Source organism: Serinus canaria, chromosome 11 (assembly GCF_022539315.1).
Source record: "Serinus canaria isolate serCan28SL12 chromosome 11, serCan2020, whole genome shotgun sequence".
NCBI lineage: Eukaryota > Metazoa > Chordata > Aves > Passeriformes > Fringillidae > Serinus > Serinus canaria.
In genome coordinates this window covers 2,122,561-2,137,148 of record NC_066325.1, presented here as the reverse complement: position 1 = coordinate 2,137,148, position 14,588 = coordinate 2,122,561, and the positions used below count along the sequence as shown (strand labels likewise).

General features: G+C 43.1%; 1 protein-coding gene across 4 annotated transcripts in view; it reads right to left on the bottom strand.

Moving 5' to 3' along the window:
- Positions 1-14,588, bottom strand: part of GARRE1 (granule associated Rac and RHOG effector 1) — a 58,087-nt gene that overhangs the window by 8,084 nt on the left and 35,415 nt on the right. For all 4 annotated transcript variants that reach the window (XM_030227517.2, XM_030227518.2, XM_009095960.4 and 1 more), the window contains 8 exons: positions 13,417-13,623; positions 11,017-11,157; positions 10,639-10,734; positions 10,340-10,501; positions 9,202-9,360; positions 4,594-4,691; positions 3,010-3,135; positions 1,554-2,539 (listed from right to left, as the gene is read on the bottom strand). In XM_030227517.2, the coding sequence (XP_030083377.2) occupies positions 1,554-2,539; positions 3,010-3,135; positions 4,594-4,691; positions 9,202-9,360; positions 10,340-10,501; positions 10,639-10,734; positions 11,017-11,157; positions 13,417-13,623 (1,975 nt within the window). The remainder of the gene's footprint in view (positions 1-1,553; positions 2,540-3,009; positions 3,136-4,593; positions 4,692-9,201; positions 9,361-10,339; positions 10,502-10,638; positions 10,735-11,016; positions 11,158-13,416; positions 13,624-14,588) is intronic.

Here is a 14,588-nt window from a genome sequence, read left to right as displayed (position 1 = left end):
CCTGGCAAGTTCTATGAAGAAAAGTTCTTTCTAGTGGAAGAGTATTCATTTGGAGGGATTTTTGTTTGGTTTTGGTTTTTTAAACCTTTTTTTCACCAGATCTGTGAAAAATACTGTTTACTTATCACTACAGCTGCAGAAGTGTGTATCTTAATCCACTGAGCACCATTTTTGAACCTTGAGTAAGTCACCTTTTCCAAGTACCACTTTCTACCTCCTTGACATTCATCAAATGGAACCAAACAAGTAGTTTTTTGCACAGCAAAAGGAAAATGCTGCAGAAATAGAATGGATTTAAAATGCTGAGAATACCAGTCCTTTGGGTACCTGCTTTCTTTTCCCCACACACACATGGACTTAGTGCTTGCTGAGAATAATTTTCTCCTTCCTTAGTGGCTGTGATAATCCTTAAGTCTATACCCTAAGTCTGTTTAACTAAGATGATGCTAATTCAGACTTACAGTTAGTAGGCAACAACGTAACTGTGGTGGCTATTTTTGCCATAGAAACTCCACTAATTAATCAAGTAAGTTGACAAAATAACTATCATAATTATGAGTCAAAGGAGCTGGTTTGAGACGCCTACACATTCCAAACACAGAGGAGTGCAAATGAGCACGGGAAACTGAGCCCTGCTTTGATAAAAGGTTTCCCTGTTCTCTGCTCCTCCCTCAGGCAGCTGCCATAAATGCACACTACAACATTCCTGCAGCTGTGTTCCAGGCCAACAGAAGTTACATTTACAAGGTAGCAGCTGTGTCAGTTGTTTTTAATACTACCATCAGAATCACACAATCACAGAATACTGTGAGTTGGAAGAGACCCACAAGGATCATCAAGTTCAGCTCTCAAGTCAGTGACCCACATGGGGATTCATCTCCTCTTGAATTCCACAGTCAGTTTCTTGGTCTGTAGATATTTGTTTATGACTCGAAAATTTTATCTCAATTTATCTATATTTACAATTTACTGGTGGTCCAAACACATGTGGCAAATCTCATGGCACTTGCTGTTTAGTCTCTAATCCCTTGACATCCAAACTTTTAATTGCAGAACCAGCAGTGGAATGGGAACCAGTATGACTCCCAGGGAATTGGGGAGCAACGGAGGGAGAATGTGGGGATATGGGAAAGATGGAACCCAGCTGTATCTCCAGCTTACAAGACTGCTAAAGAGCAGGAAGAATAATTTTGAGGAGAGGGAACACACATGAGCTCAAGAGTTTGATTTTAACAATTTTACAAACTAAGCATAGGAGGAACATCGTCTGTGGGTATCTTTTCAGTACTCTGGTGTGCTCCATATAGGAAAGGCCAGACTACTACAACTGGGACAAGAAACAAGGAATTAGTTCCCATTCTTGCTTATTAACGAGAGTTGTAACCTTCTGTTAAAAAAGCAAATAAACACACACACAAATCCCTGCTTGCACTGGTCAGCACCCTTACACCCAGTGGGCAGCATGGGGAAATGACAGTTACTGCCAGCCATATTCACAGTACTCTTTCATAATGAACCCTTACAAAAAGCATAATAAAGGAAAAGACACACACCTGCAGGGTCAAAAGGCAGGATTTCTCCCAACATCCCAAACACTCCATCAGTTTGGTCACGATTTGGCCATGTGTTGTTTCTAGGTCCTTGTGGTTTCTGTCCTAACATCTCTGCCATCATATTGTCCATATAGCTGCTCACAAGACCCAAGCTGTACAAATCAGAGCTTAAATCTGAAAAACCAGGATTGTTCCACTGATTTATATGAGACAACCCAGCTCCAACAGCCGGAGCTTGCTGCTGTGAAGAATTACTAAGCCATTTGGCAGGTACACGTTGCTGTGGTCCAATAGGTTGAAGCAGGTGTTGGTAATACTGCATATGCTGCTGCTGCTTTTGGGACTGCTGCTGGGACAAGCCCTGCTGAGGAGGATGCAGCGGGGTGTGAGACACAGACTGCGGCTGCTGTTGAACTGCTCCTGGCTTCTGTTCCGCTGCTGTAGAGGATGCAACAGAGTTCCTTCTTTTCACCATTGGAGAAGTCTGCTGGGATTTGCCCATGTTAAAACCAGACAAGAAATCTATAACATCCTGCATTTCTTGGTCAGTTGGTAAATTCATACCTTTGTCATCCTTGCCATCATCTGGTTTGAAGAAGCTGTCCCGTCTCTCCACCAGAAAGCCATTGACGAGCTGGTTGGTTGTGCTCTGCACTGGCTGCAGGGCATCCACGCTCCGGGGGAAGCTCCCCATGTTGAGGATGTTCTGCAGCCGTGCGTCCATGTTAGTGGGCATTTTAGCTTTCTCCTCTGAGCTAGAACTTATGAAGACGTTTTTGGAAGGTGTACTGGGGATTGAGTAACTTCCTGTGTTACTTGCACTAGTGCAGGAAGTTTTTTTTGTAAACCGTGAAGTCAGTTTTGAGAATGTCTTTTGCAGACCCCCTGAAGATTTGCTTCCATTCCCCGGTGGCATGTCAACTTGGCTCCCAAATTCTGAGATTTCACGCTGTAACTGGATCTGAATACAAGGCAAAGCTTGCTCCCTGCATCAACAAAAAACATGTATATCAAACCACCTAATACATAACTGAGTTTGTACTTGGGGGAAAAACCTGTATTTCGGTAATAGCTCAAGAAAGAAACAACACCAAAGACTGCCAAGTCCACCAGCTACTTTTTATGATAACAAAGCAAATTATTCCTCATATTTGCAATACTTTCCACTCCTTAAATTTCAGTTGTGCTTCAAGACCTAAATGGAGACCAATTTAATGTAAATCAAGTGTTTTTGTAAGAGGGAAGCAAATACTTTTTAGCCCTTAGATATGCTGCTGGTTTGGTTTTAAGCAGTCCTGTATCTCTGGATGTACCCAGAAGGTATCTGTGGGGATTAGTAGTGTCTCACTCTCAGTCTGACTCCTGTTTTCCCCTTCTGATGAGCTGACACTATCAAATCCCTCAGCACAGATTATTCAACAATGACAGCTTAGTTTGAACTAGAAAAGAGACATACCTTCCTTCCTTCCACCTGTGTATGTCAAACACAGCAGTATAGAGCACATCCACCAGCCCCAAAGTCTTCTCCGGATCCAGACTCCTCTGTAGCAAAGACATTGTTGCTGGATCTTCTTTCAGACACCTGTCATCATTAAGTTTAAATCAGAAATCAAAATGCTCATTTTTTTATATTAAGCAATTCTACCACATCAGTCTGAATGCATAAGGCCAACTGCAGCACTCCTGCAGAACCACATGGGAATGCCTGGGGGTTCCTGGGCTGCAGCCTGAGCTCTGCCTGCTGTGGAACAGAGCTAACCTACCTGAGAGGTTCAGCAGTACAGCGTATTGAACTCATCACTGACAAGAGCTCTTTGGCAGGCACAGCAGCAACGAACACAGAACACTCAGGAACACACAGGAGCCTGACACAAGCCCCCATGCCGAGAGCCTGAGCGTGGCTCCGCACATCCCCCAGCCTGGGCCGGGGTCCCTGAGTGGCACCGGGGCTCGGGACGGGCTCCCCGCGCTACCGCCCAGAGCCGGCAGGCGGCGCTGCCCCCGGCAGCGGGGACATCCCGGAGCACCGGACACACTCACTCACAGACACACTCACTCACAGACACCCTCCTTCCTTCTTCTCCTCCCCCCAGGACACAGTACTGGGACACTCCTTCCTTCCCCCAGGAAACAGCTGCAGGACATACACCATCCTTTCCTTTCTCCCTGCCCGGGACACACACCATGCACACATCCACCCATCCTTCCTTCCTTTCCTTCCTTCCTTCCCTTCCCTTCCCTCCCTTCCTGGGACACAGCACCAGGACACACACCATGCACACATACACACATTCCTTCCTTCCTTCCCTGCCCGGGACACAGCACCAGGACACACACCATGCACACATACACACATTCCTTCCTTCCTTCCCTTCCTTCTCTGCCCGGGACACAGCACCAGGGCTCTCTTCCCCCCGGCCGTGCCAGCAGCACCATTGGGAACACGCTGCCTCTGTAAGGAGCCCAGTGAATCAAATGTGTTGTACTGAAATTCCTAACACTGCTTCCTTCCCAGTCAGAGACAAGAGCTGCCATTGCTTCCTGCTCCCACTGCTCTGAACTGGAAGAAATCCTCACAAGCTGCAGATCAACCATTCTCTACTAAGCAGACACCTGACCTGGCAGGAACAGCATCTCTTGGAGCCCAGGGGTCCATGGGTCACAGGAGCACCCAAAGAACAGCTCAGTGAGGAAAGAGCAAAGGCTCTCACATTTACTCAGCCAATTCTTGGCCTTCCTGAGCTCCAGCTGGGACCTGCCAGGGCAGAGCATGACACAAGTACTGGTAGATTATTATTTTTGAAACCTTATCTTTTACCATCCAGCTTTTACATTTCCTTCAAGTCTCGGTGCCCCAGCACTGCCTCTCTTGCCTTGCCTCCTACAGAGGAGCCTGTCAGGAATGGAGGTGTTCAACAGTCCAGACAGAGGAACTCAAGGAAGCTCTGCCATAATTGTGCACATTCTCTCTTCCAATTGTACTGCAACAATTTTCCCCATGTATTTCAGTCACAATCTGCAATACAGGATTTTTATTTACCATGTTGATGGAACTTGCACCACAATTCTTGATCCTTCTAAACTTATCTGAGGAGCATAGGCTTCTTTATTTTCAATCTGTGCCGTGTCCACAACCACCTAGTAAATAAAATAAAAGGGAAAAAAATTTAAGAATTAATTATTTTGTTACCCCAGTAAAATCTAATAATCTCCCCTCCCCTACCTACAGGTACAAAAAAAAAAAAAAAAACCAAAAAAAAAAAAAAACCAAAAAAACAACAACAACAACAACAACAACAAAAAAAAAACCAACCAAAAAAAAACCCACAAAAAAAAAAAACCAACAAAAAAAAAAACCAAAACAAAACAACCAAATAAAACCAAACCAACTCACAAAATCATTGTAAATTTACTTCTCTTTTAATATAAAATTAGTTTAGTACAGAAACCTGTATTACATTCTGTAGTAATGCATCACTATGTCACTACCAGCTGCTCTACCTCCCTGCTGGTAGTCCTCAGTATTTTTGAGAAGTTTAGCACAGTTAGTACTTTAAGAGATCCCAAACACCTACTCAGCCAAATGTTTTAAATAATTTCACTGGAGTGCATGGTATGATATAGACAAGTAATATCCAGCCAGAAACCCTTCAAAATTCCTAACACACCCCCCCCCTCCTTTTGAGGTTATAAAATTCCACACCAACATTTTTCTATTCTACCTAATGAAACTGTACTATTATTAATTCCTGATTAAATAAGGAGAAGAAAAGTGACTGTTCAGTTTGTTGGACTCTGAGCCACCTGTAAGACACCATGAAGACACATGGAAGAGGAAAGTCTTGAAGACCAACCCTGTGCCATGAACCTTTCTTTTTGGACAATGGAAAAGGAATGGATTCATTTCAGCTTCATTTAGCCTTTAATTTAGTGATAGTAAGTTCCATATTTGGTTCATGCTTTCTGTTGTTGTCCAGGCTGTGTGGGCTGGCCTTTTTGATCATTTCCATAATTTCCTATTTTGGTCATGCTGAAACAGCAGCTTTTTGGCAGCAGTCAGCAGTTCTTGCTTCAGTGGCTAGCAGATTAGCGGTACCATTTATCCTTGAAATGGCAGAAGTCCTCTGCTGTAACTCAGCCTCAAGGGACATCATTGACTTTGTTGCCATCATCTAACCTACCCTGGCCCTGCTTCTGTTACTGGGTATGAAAAAATGTGAAACATAATGCTGAGTTTCTTCTCTCTCAAACAAAACCATCAAATAACACTGGAACATAACTATTTCCTACTTTTTAAATATTTTAGCATAAAGTCTTCCTTTTCCTTCAGTTGACTCTAAGCCTTTGCCCAGGTTTATTCAATTTTAAACATGTCTAATCATGGTGACAAAAGGCCACACCATCATCCATGCCTGAAAATACCTCTCATTTTGTAACAGGACAATTCAGTAGTCTTTTCTTGGTCTTTGTATATTTTAATTTTATTTAATTTGGTAATCTGCAATTCAGGCCTATTGCAGGGGTAATTTATAACTGTGGTAACAGTTAATAACTGTTAACATATAACTCCTCATAACTGTGGTAAGGAGAGATGAACTCAGCAGTGATTGTTCTCATCTCCCAAGAAAAATACAGCTTGCACCTCAGACCTGAAGTCAGAGGTAAAACTGATTTTGCAGGCCTGTGTCAGGTTCTGGTTGTGGTGCATGGTTGGTGCCCCTGGTTTGGCTTTGCTGGGGTGTTCCTCCCCCAGGACAAACCTTCATTTCTTCCCTTTGCAAAAAACTTTACATTTCTCAACATCTGTCAGAGTCAGGACATCTGGGATTTAAACTTTACTAGGGGACTTAGTACTCCTGCAATGCATGTTGGTGTTTGCCATGTCTACTAGCACAAAAAAAAAAAAAAGAGTTTTATCTGTTAACCTCTTTGCATGAGACCAATTGGAAGTTTTATTTCTGCTCATCCTCTGAATTCAGCTATTTGAATGTACATTATTTTTATTCAAACACCGATTTCATCAGCTGACCCAAATCTCAAAATGCAAATCTTATTATATCCATGCTAAGGTAAGAACTGAAAACCAGCACTTCAAAGTATTTATGTTAAAAAACTACAGCCCAAAATAACCAAGCAAACTAAGTCACAACTCATTGTGCTTTCCACACTTAATGAGTCACTTCTTAAAAGGCACAAGGGCACAAGATGGCTTAAAAGCAGTGAGACTGCCAAGTAATGTTTTTTCCAATTGGGCATTTAAGATCCAGATCCCCACACAATTCTGAATGAATGCAGACAGCCCAGGATCTGAAAGCAGCACACCAAAGCCTACATAATACTGTGCCATGATTCATTCATCTGCCTTCTTCACAAAATAAACTTCAAATAAACACATCCTCCCTCTCTGCCTGCTGGTGCTTAGAGAACAGCTTCCTGTACCTCAGACATCCATTGTTCTTGTTTTACAGGTGCTTCCTCTCTCCCTTCCACCCAAAGAACTCCTTAAAGACCCAAATTACAATTTCTTGTCACTGCATGAAGCTAAATACAAGCATAACTGGATGTTGTAAAAAAAAAGATGGCACATAATTTATAAAGAAAAACCTCAACCCTCATTCCCTTCTAAACTGTAACAAATCAAAGTGAGAATGAAGGAGAGCAGTCTTGCAGGTCTTCTGGCATGTGCACAGCTCATTATGTGTCTTTGAAGAGAGAAGGCTGCTACTTTCAGAACCTGATGTTCATGCAAAAATCTTTGGAGACGTTGAGGATTCAACACAAGTGAAACTCCACAGCTCAGCACTGTCATTTGGGAGAATGTGTAAGCAAGTTTGACAGTAACACTGTCCAAAAGTGATGACAAACCTGAAGAATGTCAGTGCTTCAATTAGCAGCAGGTCTAACTCGTTATGTCTAGACTGGGGGACACCAGATTTCCAGATTCCTGAGTCCAAATGTGCCACTCCTCAAAGCCCCTCGGGGCAGGACTTGGGTGTGCACAACACTGAAACCCCCTGGAAAGGAAATGGTGGAAGGTGCAGCATCTTCCCAGGCACTCCTCCTCCAGACACTCAGGAGCCACAGCTGCTCCTGCACTGCAGCACACTCCCAAAGAGTGCTGAGAATCTCCTTCCTCCTTGGCCTCATTTCCTGTACCTCACTGCTGACTCCCAGCATCCCACCCCCAACTGTGGCAGCTGAAGACACAATCCCATTTAACCCTATCCTTTTTCCAGTCCTTCTTTATTTATTAGTATTTAATACACGTTTTCTTTCAAAACACCTAAGTAGAAATTTGATAAATCCTACAGCTCCACAGCTTTTCTGTCCCTGCAAAAGCACCACCTTCCTATGGCTCCTGTGAAACTTCTCAGACAAAGCACTGCCATCTCCTGCCCTCAGCCCCTGAATCTCAGTCAAGGACTGACAGCAGGGGCACTGCTGTCCTGACAGTGAAGGTCTGCACCTTTGATTTTGATAATGGCTGCCATTATATGAACAGTCAGTTGAATTCCAGTATAATTTCAACCTCCTTCTCTATCAGGTATTTACTATTATTAAGGGCCTATCTGATATCTAGTATCAAAGGGATGCTAAAGCAGAAATGTCTAGGAAATTCATCATTTCCAATTTATCATTCAACTTTACTGGATGACCTTTTAAATCACATGGTTTAATTTGCTAGGATGGAAGGTCTAGGTCACCAAGCCAGCTGTGTGATTTGTCTGAAAAACAGACTTAAAATATGCAGCTGTTTGGGTTGTTTAATCACAAATTAATTACAAAGCCCTCATGGTCCCCCATCACACTGAACAAGGAATCAGCAATGAAGCAGCAAGAAGCATTTAACTCACTGTCGGTTAAAGACAATTCAAAGAATACTTGACAAAACTACCACAGGCTCCAGTGATATATCCTTGCATTTCCTTCCTGTGTTGAAGGTGCAGCCTTTTCCCTGCTCACAGAAGTCCAAAAAACCTACATGTCATGCACAAACACTTCACTAGGTGCAGAGATTGCAGTCATTAGTCATGGGAGCACAAATACATTTTCTTATCAGAGTATGTTCCAAGCATCTGTTTTTATCAGCTGCTTAGATAATTTCCACTGGTTTTCCTCCCCTCAAGAACACAATTGTCTACAGCAGGCATTTAACTCTTCTGTCCACTGCTGGAGATGTCAGGTAGCATTACCTGGGGCAGAGACTTGCTGGTTTATGCTGGGCAGGAAACTCAGCTTCCAGTCAAAGCAGAGAGGAAATGAAAAAATGGCAAGTTTTGAAGCCAATTTGAGAGGGGGTAGAGGTGTCTTTGGGTCTGTTTAGTTTTTTTTAATATGGTCAACTATAGATTTGAAAGCATTTCTATTTCTCTATGAAGCAGCAGTTTCATTTCTTGTGTTCTCTCTTGAAATGGAGACCAGGAAGCACCAGGTGCATTTTTCTGTTCCTGTCAACCAGGGACACCACCTAGAGAGCCCCACTGTGCAAGGACACACTTGGCTCAGAGCTCAAGTTAACTAGAGCACTAAACACAGAGCAACACGGGGTAGGACACTGCAAATTCATTTCTAAGCTCCACAGCACCTAGCTTCTCCTCAGGGTGTTCACATAACCTTGGTTTTCCTGAGACCATTGGCAGTCACCTACCAGTCCAGCCTGGCCAAACAAGAGCTGCACAGCAGTTTTGCAGGCTCCTCTCCACGTGGAAGGGCAGACCTGGTTCAGCACTTCAGTCACGGGGGAGTCGTCCCGGGGGGTGAGTCCATTGTGGCATCCAGCTTCCTTGATCAACTGCAGCATTGTGTGCTGCAAAGAGAATAAACACTCTGTCCTACCCAACACACCACTCACAAATGGGACCAGCAAGGCTTCCAGATGGATTTCTCATTGTTCTACACGCTTTCCAAACAGCTATAATGTCTGCAACCTCTCAACAGTCTTATAGAACTGGGAGAGTTCCATTGCTGAACAGAAACGTGGAAGGTTGTCTCTGCTCTTTGGAACAGCTCCAAAATCATAAACAGTATTTCTGCTTCTATACTTGCACACCAGTTTAATCAAAACTACAAAAAGCACTGCAAAGACAACAGAAAAGCACCATTTTGAGCACTTATTATTTCTTATTAGGTTATTTCTTATTAGATTATTATTTCAACTCCTTCAGGAGCAAGAAATTGGGTTTATCTATTAAAAAAAAGTGAAAGTGCTGATTAAAATTGCCCAAATTACTTCTGAATGGACATACTACCCATTTGTTTATACTGAAAATACATGTAACTTCTCCATAATTTAAAAATCTTAAAAAAAATTGATTCCAGTTTGTAAGATGACATCAAAAGAATCTCTGTTACAAAGTGTTTTTTTCAAGTACCTCCATTAGTACCAGGCTGGGCTGACTTGTGCACCTAAGAAGATGAAGGTTCTGATATGAATCACTGGCTGGGGAATCTGTAAGGGCTCACTTTCCTCTGTATTTCTTCATAGCCAACACATCTCTTTTCAAAAAATTCACAGAAGCTTCACTGCATCCTAGATCTCTAGGCCTGTTATGCCTGTGCTTCTCTCATATTTGACCAAAATTGCTCAGGTGGTTAAAATGTTATCACAAACAGGTGTAGCCCTACAATGTTATCAACATCCTGTTCCCACAGGAAGCCAGGCTGAAAAAAGCACTTTTAAACACAGCTTTGGCATGGAACTTCTATTACTTCTGTTCTCTACATTTTAATGAATCGCACTCTTTCTCCCCCCATCTTCATTTCTGTGGTTAATCAGGAGTTATTACCGTTTTCAGCTTCAGGTTTTCTGCTGCAGACTCATTGAAGGAGATTCCTTTCAGAAAATGGGATCCAATCTGGACTGGGACAGTGGGCAGCTCACACTGAATGGGCTGAGGTGGAGTCTGTCTCCTTCCTGTTTGCTGAGCTTCAGCTTCACTGCAACAGCCCTGCAGTGCAGAAGAACAGATCAACAGAAGAAATGAAGACATTAGAAAATCCTAACATGGGTTCAAATGTTTGTGTACTTGACATACCCTTTTCAAGGTGAGGAGGGATGAAAGAGAGCAGGTTTAGCAGATCCTACCTGAAGACTTGCTTCAATTGCTTTTGGGTTCAAGTGGAAGCCAGCCTTCATTGCATATTCACAGTGACCCAAGCTCTCCAGAGCCACCTTGTAAGCCTGACATGAAAGAGAAAGTTGAGATAGCACAGGTGTATCAGCAAGGAAGCAAGCACACAGTCACTGTGGCTGGGTACAGCCAGGCACTGGTACCAGGATTTACCCCACTCAGTTCCATGGCACACACACATTTATCATGTCCCACTCCAAAGCTGCAATTCCCAAATGCCTCTGAGCTGTCTGTGGTACACAATTCTGCAGGAGCACACTCCTTCCCTATTCCACCCCTTGACCCACTGACTCTACTACATGCACATGAAAGCAGCAGACTTGAAAAACCACCTGCAAAGCACTGTCAATTTTCATGTTTAGCTCTTTGAGCTGATGTTCAGGGATGGCCACACTCTGTGAGCAGAAAAGCTGCTGAACTTCAATTCCTGCCAAACATCCATCACAGCCTCTTTCTCGCAGTCGAGATGTGGCCTGGAATGTAAAATAAAAACCCAGGGTCAGGAGGGTCAGCATTAAACCAGGTCATGCTTAATTAAATTTCAAAAAATAACAAAAAGAGCCCACAGACTTTAAAACCTTCTACAGGAGATGAGAAGCAGCACCTGGGGGAAAGGACCTGGAGGAGACTTTATTATAACTTACTTAACTTCTAGTGCCTCTTTGGAAGCAGAACTGATGTAACCTGTACAGCACACGGGTGTGGGCAAGCACTTGGGCTCAGCATTGTTTGCTGTTACTATTTCAGCTCCCTGTCAGGACCAGGATCCTGTTACACAGCCCACACCATGGCTGTGGTTACCTGAGGACAGACTTGTAACTCCAACACAAACAGAAAATATGTTAAATCATGTGTACAAACACTCCTGTGTTCACAGGATGATACAATTCATAAAGTTGCGGGTGATCACTGTGGTGCAATTTGAGAAGTGCCACACAATGCTAAAATCAGCACAACACAGCAAGAAAATAGCTTTGTGTAGTATCATTGTGAAAAACAAGAAATAAACCAAATGTCTGCTTTTAGCTGTAAAATCCTACACCACTGAGCAGGGTAAAGCAAATAGATCTGGGTTATGTTCCAGTCTAGGAAGGTGCCTCACTCCAAAGCAGGATGTCCAAACTGGGGGCTTCTGGTACTACAGCCAGTGGACAGACAGGGGCTCACCTGACAGACAGAATGACTGCATTTCCCAAGGTAAACCTTAGGGAGCAAAACCAGTTTTGAGCCACTGACAAAGTTTCACCTTTAACTTCTCTCTGAAGCAGCAGTGATCTCCTGCTAGGGAGGCTGATTTTATAGGAAAACAATGCATTGCCTTCCACTCCAAAGGAAAAAACTGGCAAAGATTTCAGTATTTCAAATCCCCTTCTATCAAAATTATTTATATTAGTCTACCTAATTATGAGAGATTTTATTTATTTAGAAGCCACATATTTTTCTTATGCTATCCTGATACCCTACACAAATACTCCAAATCAATCATTTCAGTCAGTCAAAACTTGAGAAGTGTCTTCTATTGTTATTTTGGAACTATGGAGAATCTGTATTTTATCTCTCTCCTTGCCATGTATGTTTAATACAGAGCTTGATTAGTAAAATACTTGTACAAAACTATTTTGAAATACAGGTTATGTATTTCTGAAAACCTGAAATAGGCGTAGTGGGTTGCTCAAAAGGTAAAAAATAAAGTTAAGGCCCTTGATTCTGTGAAGCCAGGTTTAATTTTAACCTCAGTTTAATAAATTTGATAGTAATTGCAGGGCATTTCTAGAAACTGTAGTAGTTTTAAGAAGCTAAGTACATTACACATAAAATTAACAATTTTTATGCCAAAGAAGTACAGCAATACCAGGATTACACCTGTTACAATTATCTGTAATACACCTAAAGCACTCCCAAATCCCTATTTTATCCAGTGAAATAAATTTATGCTGCAGTAAAAATACAAATAATGCTTCTGCATCCATGTAATTCATTTGCTTTCCTTGCAGATGTTAGTGAGAAATGGAAACCTCGACAGGATTTCTGCTCAGGATGAGTAACAAGCCATGAGGGCCAAGTGAGACTGCACAAGCACATGCTCCAGTCATGTGGATTTAGGGAAAACACACACTCTGGGTGTGAGGCCATTCTGAGCTGTCACTCTCCAGGCTTCAGTAGTGCCAGGGAAAGCAGAAAACCTCATAAAACTGAATCTTCATAAAGTTCTGGTTTTGGCTGGCAAGGTAAGGATTCTGCAGAGGAGAGGTGTTTGTGAAAGCACATTTCTGTAACATGACTCACATTCCAACAATGGATGGATCAAGCTTAACAGCAGTGAAGACAAAAATGTTAAAAATTATACAAAGATTTTCAAGTATAGAATTTGTGCTCAAGATTTGAGAGAAACAGACATTATCTAGATTATTTTTCATCAAGATTTTGCTCTGTTTTCACAAAGACTTGAGGTTTTAATTTTTAATTCTCTCAGTCTGCCCTATTTGATAACAAAAATCTGTTTGCACTGTGTGTGTGCTCCTTATGTCCAACAAAGAAAACTTTACACAGGGCAAAGACAGTGCAGTCATCACATGAGCAAAATGAGTTTTATTGTCTGAAACCAACTGAGCCACGTTCCCCCCTCCAAATGCAGCCTGTCTTTAAAATCAGGTATTTTTCCCTCTGTTAGGACAGCCAGGCTGACTTTAGGTTTCACTAAACCTGCTGTGCTTACAGCAAGCCCTCCATACCTCTGCTGCTCCTCTCCATGATCTTATTGCATCTTCCAGCTCATTTGTGGGGTTTATATTTGAGGCTCCAGTCCCACTAAGGTTCTTCCTCTCCTGAGCTACAGCTTCAGCAAAGCAGGAGTGTGCCACTGGCTGGACCTTCTGCAAAGCTTGGGACAGGAACTGGAAGTGGACCTGCATCACTGTCAAGAAACATCGCCCAAGCACCTGTGGGAGACAAACAAACCAACTTCAAACACAAAAAAGAGCTCATGGAAGTTTCCCTTCTTCCTTTTTGTTTGGTGTTTGGGGAAAAGAACTATGTTAAACCCTGATTTTTTAAATTAAAATAATGCTTCAGATCAGAAGAAAGGTATGATATTTAACCATTTACTTAAAATAATATTTAAGTAAGTAGCATTCATTCTATAAATGAAGGGGACACCAGAATAATCCTGAGTAATTTTTAATTCTATACTCAAGTTCTGACTACTTGAGGAATGAAAAGCTTGCTCAGTTACTCGGCAAAATCTAGCACAAAAATGGGAATAGCATATTATCACAAGGACCAAGTCAACACCAAACCCACCTGCACAAAGCCCTGGCTGAATTTCTGAAAAAAACCCAAAACAGCAACAACAAAACAAGAATAATTTCAAAACATTCCCATAAAATGCAGGAGCTGGCCAGCAGTTCCCCCCCAGGCAGTGGTACTGGGCAGGCAGTGCCATCAGCAGCCTTTGGCCCCATGACCCCACACACAGTGCCCAAAGCTGAAATGCCCAAGGGGCACAGTGGCACAGAACTGCCTTTGGGCACTGCCCTGGCTCCGGCCATGCTCCCAGGAGGGCAGGGCAGGCAGCAGGGGCTCCCTGGGCTGAGGCAGGAGATGCCACCCCCATCCACTGTGCCCAGGGCACCATGCCACCTTGGGCACCACCAGCACAGCAGAGCTGCTGTGCCAGAGGACTTGGGGCAAGAACAGCAGTGGCAGCACCCAGGGACCCCCAGGGACCCCCTGCAGAGCCAGGGCTCCAGCAGGAGCTGCTCCATCTGCCCCAGGCCCTGCTCCCTGGGCAGGGAAAAGCTGCTAAGTGTAGAACCAGGGAGCTGCAGAGAAAGGAGGATTCTCCACATCACTGTAAAAAGTATTTCAAAGCTATTCAAAGTGTTTCTTTTATGGAGTTTAGCAC